The sequence below is a fragment of the Columba livia genome, chromosome 32, assembly GCF_036013475.1.
Source record: "Columba livia isolate bColLiv1 breed racing homer chromosome 32, bColLiv1.pat.W.v2, whole genome shotgun sequence".
Classification (NCBI taxonomy): domain Eukaryota; kingdom Metazoa; phylum Chordata; class Aves; order Columbiformes; family Columbidae; genus Columba; species Columba livia.
The window spans coordinates 462,474-469,356 of record NC_088633.1 but is presented as its reverse complement, the minus strand read 5'-3'; the positions used below and the strand labels follow the sequence as shown (position 1 = coordinate 469,356).

Here is a 6,883-nt window from a genome sequence, read left to right as displayed (position 1 = left end):
GGGGCTGCAGGGACCCCCCACACCACAGGGACCCCCCCCGCACTGCGGTGTCCCCTCTGTCCCCCCCCCGCAGCCAACTGTGGGTCGAACCTGCGGCTCCCGGAGCAGCCGCTGGGGGGGGGGGGGGGGGGGGCGGGGGATGGGGGGGGGACATGGAGCGGGGCCCCCCCCGCCCCCCCCGGCACACAGAGCCGCTCTGTCCCGCCTCAACGGGCCAGTGTCCCGCGGCTGGAGAGGGGCCAGGGCTGCGGGGACGGGGGGGGGGATGTTGGGATTGGGGGGGGGCACTGGGATTGGGGGGGGACACCGTGGCGAGGGGGGGATGTTGGGATGGGGGGGGGCGCTGGGGTGGAGGGGGGGACTTTGGGATTGGTGGGGGACACCAGGGTGTGGGGGGCGTTGGGATGGGGGCGACACCGGGGGAGAGGGGACACTGGGGGGGGGGTGGGGACATTGGGATTGGGGGGGTCATTGGGACGGGGGGACATTGAGATGTGGGGACAGACACCCACACCTGCCGCCACGTCCTGCTGGGACCCTCCCCGCGCTGCCGCCTGCCTGTCCGTGTGTCCCCGTCCCTGTGTCCTGTCCGTCTGTCCCGTCCGTGTGTCCCGTCCCTGTGTCCTGTCCGTCTGTCCTGTCCGTGTGTCCCGTCCCTGTGTCCCGTCCGTCTGTCCTGTCCCTGTGTCCCGTCCCTGTGTCCTGTCACTGTCCCCATGTCCTTCCTTGGTGGAGGAGGGGGACAAGGTTGCGGGGGGGGGTCATGGATGGGGACACGAGGGGGTCAGGGATGGGGACATGAGGGGGTCAGGGATGGGGACACCAGGGGGGGACAGGGGACACGGTGGGGACAGGAATGGGGACACGGGGGGGACAGGGACATGAGGGGTCAGGGATGGGGACACGGGTGGGGAACAGGGTCACGGGGGCACAGGGATGGGGACGGGGGTAACTGCGGGTGACCCGGGATAACGGGGTGTCCCGGGTAACCGGGGGGGTCCCGCGGGCGGAGCGGGGGGTGCTGGAGGGAGGGTGACCCTGGGGGACCCGTGGGCGGGGCGGGGGGTGTCCCGGGGCGGGGCCGGGGGCGGGGGGCCTGGGACCGGGACCGGGCGGGCGGCGGGACCGGCCGCACTCGGAGCGCGACCGGGAGCGGGAGCAGCCGCAGCCGCTCGGACCCGGAGCCGCTCGGACCCGGAGCCGCTCGGACCCGGAGCCGCTCGGTCCGGCCCCGCCATGGCCCCGCACGGCCCCGCGCTGCCCCTCGCCCTCCTCGGGCTCATCGCTCTGGCCCGGCCCGCGGCAGCGGAACCAGGTGGGACCGGGAGCGGGAGCGGGAGCGGTGCGGGGGAACTGGGGGGGACTGGGGGGGACCGGGGAGGAGCGGCCGGGATGCTGCTGGGACCCGGTACTGGGAACCGTTACTGGGCGAACTGGAGATCCTGGTGCTGGTAACTGGGAGGCACCTGGAGCTGATACTGGGAGACCTGGGGGGTCCTGGTGCTGGTAACTGGGAGGCACTGGGAGGTGATACTGGGGGTTCCTGTGCTGGTAACTGGGAAACACCAGGAGCTGATACTGGGAGACACTGGAGCTGATACTGGGAGCACTGGGGCGTCCCGGTTCTGGTAATTGGGAGGTACTGGAAAGCCCTGTAGGTGTGTAACTGGTAGGTGGAAGCTTTGCAGGTGCCGTAACTGGGATTTACTGGGAAAGGGCGATGGGAGCAGCGGGGATGCTGGAACTGGGAGATACTGGTTGCGCTGGGTGTAACTGGGAGTACTGGGCTGTACTGGGTGTAACTGGTCTATACTGGTGTGTACTGGGCCGTACTGGGCTATACTGGTCTGTACTGGGTGTAACTGGGCTGTACTGGTCTATACTGGTCTGTACTGGGCTATACTGGTCTGTACTGGGCTATACTGGGAGTACCGGGCCGGTCCAACCACCGCGGTCCCACCCGCGCTATTTTTAGCCCCGTGGGCACCGCGGGCGGCTCCGGGTTTATTTATAGCCCGGGGGGGGACCCGGGGCCAGCGCCGGCCGGGCCCGATGGCCCCGAGGGACCGCGGGGCCGCCGCCCCCCCCCGGGGTGCCGGGGACCCCCCCGTCCATGGCACAGTGGGGGCACCCCCGTGTCCCTCCCGTGTCCCCCCAGACCCCCTCGGGGTGCTGGGGACCCCCATCCGTGGCAGAGTGGGGGCACCCCCGTGACCCCGCGTGTCCCCCCCGTTGCCCCCCCCATTCCACCCCGTGTTCCCCCGTGTCCCACCCATCCCCGATGCCCCCGCCGTGTCCCCCACCGTGTCCCCCCCCCGGTCCCCCCCCATCCCCGTGTCCCCCCCCGTGTCCCGCCCCGTGTCTCCCCCTGTGTCCCCCCCCGTGTCCCCCCCATTCCCGTGTCCCCCCCATCCCCCTGCCCCCCCCCTTCCCCGCCACCTTCCGGCTCTTTTTCCACTGGCAGCGGCCGCTGGAAATTCCTTGGGCCGGGATCAGTCGGGAGCGGCTGCCGGTGCCCCCCCCCCAAAAAAACACCCTTCCCCGGACCCCCCCCGGGCCCCCCCCGGCCCCTGCGCCCCATTGCTGAGCCCCCCCACAGCCCCGGTGCTGGAAGGGACCCAGGAGTCCGGGCGGCTCGGGGGGACCCAGGAGTTCGGGGAGCACTGGGAGGGGCTCAGGGAGGACCCAGGAGTTCGGGGGAGCTCTGGGGGGACTCGGGGGGACCCAGGAGTCCGGGGGGCTTGGGGAGCACCTGGGAGTCCCGTGTGCACCTGGGGGGTCTAAGGGGGACCCAGGAGTTCGGGGAGCACTGGGGGGTCTAAGGGGGACTCAGGAGTCCGGGCGGCTCAGGGAGGACCCAGGAGTTCGGGGCGCACTGGGGGCTGAGGAAGGACCCAGGAGTTCGCGGGAGCACTGGGGAGCTCAGGAAGGACCCAGGAGTTCGGGGGGGCACTGGGGGGCTCAGGAAGGACTCCAGAGTTCGAGGAGCACTGGGGGGGCTCAGGAGGGACCCAGGAGTTCGGTGACAGCGTCACGGGGAAGGGGGGGTAGGGAAGAGGGGCCCCCCCCGTGCCCCCCCCGGGAGTTGAGTTATGTGCCCGTAATGGCTTTTCCTCCCGCGGCTGAGGATGAATGAAAGGTGCCTCTGTGCGCCGGGAGGGGCCGGGGCGGGGGGGCGGGGAATGGGGGGGGACACGGGACAGGGGCACAGGAATGGGGGGGACGGGGAATGGGGGACACGGGAACGGGGGGACGAGGACGACACAGAACGGGGGGGACAGGAATGGGGGGGGACAGGGAACGGGGGGGATGGGGAATGGGGGGAACTGGGAACGGGGGGAACTGGAGGGGATGGGGGGGACGGGGCTGCTCCCAGTATCCCAGTACAGCCCAGGGGTCCCAGTATGATCCAGCTATCCCAGTACAGCCCAATAGTCCCAGTACGACACAGGGGTCCCAGTACAGCCCCAATGGTCCCAGTACAGCCCATCTATCCAGTACAGCCCAATGGTCCCAGTACAGCCCAATGGTCCCAGTACGACCCCATGTATCCCAGTCCAGCCCATCTATTCCAGTACAGCCCAATGGTCCCAGTCCAGCCCATCTATTCCAGTACAGCCCAATGGTCCCCAGTCCAGCCCATCTATCCCAGTCCAGCCCAGGGGTCCCGGCCAAGCGCCGGGGGGGCCGGGGGGGCCCCGATCCCGGTGCCACGGGGCCGGATGATGAGAAACACAGGTCGGGGGAGGCGGGGGCGGGGATGGGGGGCGGTCGGACCGACGGACGGACACACGGACACACGCGGGACCCCGTGGCCGCGCGCCCCGTCGGGTCTGGGGGGTTTTGGGGTGTTGGGGGTTTGCTGGGGTCACTGCGGGGGCTCCACGTCCGTCTGTCCGTCCGTCTGTCCGTCCGTCCCCCCCCGGCCCGGGGTTTGGCGGCCGCCCCTGATGGGTTCAGCAGATGCTGCGATGGGGAAAACAGGAGCGGGGACGGGGGGACGATCGGGGGGCGGTTTTGGGGGACATTTGGGGGGGGTTCGGGGGCGGCTGTGGGTCCGGCAGCCGGGGGGCCCCGGTGAGCCCCCCCCCGCTCGGGCCCCGCTGAGACCCCCCCGGCTCGGGCGCCGTCCCGGTGCGGAACAAAGGGCCGTTCATGGGCGTCCCGGGGGGGAGATCGGAATTCGGATAGCGGGGGGGGGGCACGGCTGCGGTGCCCCACGGCATCCTATAGGGCCCTATGGGACTCCACGGCATCCTATAGAGCCCTATGGGACTCCATGGCATCCTATGGGACTCCGTGGCTCCCCACGGCATCCTATAGAGCCCTATGGGACTCCATGGCTCCCCACAGCATCCTATAGGAGCCTATGGGACTCCATGGCTCCCCATTGGCATCCTATAGAACCCTATGGGACTCCATGGCTCCCCCACGGCATCCAATAGGAGCCTATGGCATCCCATGGGCACCCTATGGAACTCCATGACACCCCATGGTACCCTATGGTGCCCCATAGCCCTCGTGGCACCCTATAGTATCTGGGCATCCCATGGTACCCTATGGCATCATATGGGACCTCATGGCTCCCCTTGGTACCCCATGACATCCCATGGCACCCCATGGCACCCAGGGCAGCCTATGGGACCCCATGACACCCTATGGCCCGCCATAGCCCCCGTGGCACCCTATAGTGCCCAAGACAACCCATGGCACCTATGGCACCCTATGGCACCCAGGACACCCCACGGTACCCCATGGCACCCATGGCACCCCATGGCACCCTATGACATCCCATGGCACCCCATGGCACCCAGAGCAGCCTATGGGACCCCATTTCCACCCTATGGCACCCCATAGCACCCCATGGCACCCCACAGCCCCGGTGCCAGAGTGTGTTGGGACGCAGCGTCTCTGCCGTGGGGTCCCCCCATGTCCCCCCCGTGTCCCCCCGTCGTCCCCTCACGTCCCCCCGTGTCCCCCGTGTCTCCAGGATCCCCCGTGGACGTGCTGAGGCTGCTGCGGCTCCAGGCGCTGCCCGACGGCGTCCGCAGGGTCCCCCCGTGTCCCCCCTTGTCCACTCACCATCCCCACGTGTCCCCCCGTGTCCCCTCATGTCCCCCCGTGTCCCCCGTGTCCTCAGGAGCCCCCGTGGACATGCTGAGGCTGCTGCGGCTCCGGGCGCTGCCCGACGGCGTCCGCAGGGTCCCCCCGTGTCCCCCCGTGTCCCCCCATACCCCCCCGTGTGCCCTCGTGTCCCCTCACGTCCCCCCATGTCCCCCCGTGTCCCCTCACGTCCCCCCGTGTCCCAGGAGCCCCCGTGGACGTGCTGAGGCTGCCTGCGGCTCCGGGCGCTGCCCGACGGCGTCCGCAGGGTCCCCCGTGTCCCCCCGTGTCCCCCCATACCCCCCCGTGTGCCCTCGTGTCCCCTCACGTCCCCCCACGTCCCCCCGTGTCCCCTCACGTCCCCCCCGTGTCCCCAGGAGCCCCCGTGGACGTGCTGAGGCTGCTGCGGCTCCGGGCGCTGCCCGACGGCGTCCGCAGGGTCCCGGGGTTCTGCGCCGGGACCGACGGCACGCGGGACCGACGGCGCGTTCCGCATCGGGCGGGGGGCGCAGCTCAGCGCCCCCACCCGGCAGCTCTTCCCCGGTGAGTGACACGGGGACGCGGGGGACAGCGCGGGGGACATGGGGACACTGGGGACACAGGGACATTGCAGGGGACATGGGGACACGGGGACGTTGTGGGGGACGTGGGGACACTGGGGACACGGGGACATTGTGGGGGGCATGGGGACACTGGGGACACTGGGGACACCGGGCGGGAGCGTGGGGACACTGGCGACATGGGGACATTGAGGGGGACGTGGGGACATTGGGGTCTCCTGGTCTGCCGTGGGGATTACGAGCTGGGTGGGGAAACAGGGAACATCGGGGACACAGGGACACGGGGACACAGGGATGTGGGGATGGGAACACTGGGGACATGGGGACATTGGTGGGGGACAGGGACATCGGAGGGGACGCAGGGATGTCGGGAGGAAACGGGGACATCGGGGCCATGGGGACACGGGGACACTGGGACATGGGGACATTGGTGGGGATGGGGACACTGGGGACAGGGGGACATTGGTGGGGATGGGGACACTGGGGACAGGGGGACATTGGTGGGGATGGGGACACTGGGGACAGGGGGACATTGGTGGGAACAGGGACATTGGGGTGGGGGACACGGGGATGTCGGGAGGAAACAGGGACATCAGGGACACGGGGACAGGGGGACATAGGGACAGGGCGACACGGGGACACTGGGGACGTGGGGACAGGGGGACATTGGGGTCTCCTGGTCTGTGGGGGGGATTACGGGCTGGGGGGGACACGGGAATGTCAGGGGGAAACAGGGACATGGGGACACGGGGGGACATGGGGACACTGGGACACGGGGACATGGCGACATTGGAGTCTCCTGGTCTGGGGGGGTTGCGAGCGGGAGGGGGACATGGGGACAGCGGGGGGGACACGGGGACATCGGGGGTTTTGGGGTGTCATGGGGGTGGGGGAGCATGGGAGGGGGGTTTGGGGGCACTGCCAGGGGGGAGTCTCCCATGGATCGGGGTTCGGGTGTCCGTCTGTCCTGCGGACCAGGGTTCGGGTGTCCGTCTGTCTGTCTGTCGCTCATTGCCGCCCACAGGCGGGTTCAGGGTGTCCCCACGGGTCGGGGTGTCTGTCCGCCTGTCTGTCCGGTTCTCACTGCCGCCTGCAGGCGGGTTTGGGGTGTCTGTCTGTCTGTCCTGTCTGTCTGGTGTCCGTGTGTCCGTGTGTCGGTGTGTCCGTCGCTCACTGCCGCCCGCAGGCGGGTTCGGGGTGTCTGTCTGTCTGTGTGTCCG

General features: G+C 69.8%; 1 protein-coding gene across 1 annotated transcript in view; it reads right to left on the bottom strand.

Annotated features, from left to right (window-relative positions):
- Nucleotides 1-6,356: 6,356 nt before the first annotated feature.
- Nucleotides 6,357-6,883, bottom strand: part of VARS1 (valyl-tRNA synthetase 1) — a 27,456-nt gene continuing 26,929 nt past the window's right edge. The window contains 1 exon segment of the mRNA XM_065044046.1: nucleotides 6,357-6,363. Within this exon segment, the coding sequence (XP_064900118.1) occupies nucleotides 6,357-6,363 (7 nt within the window).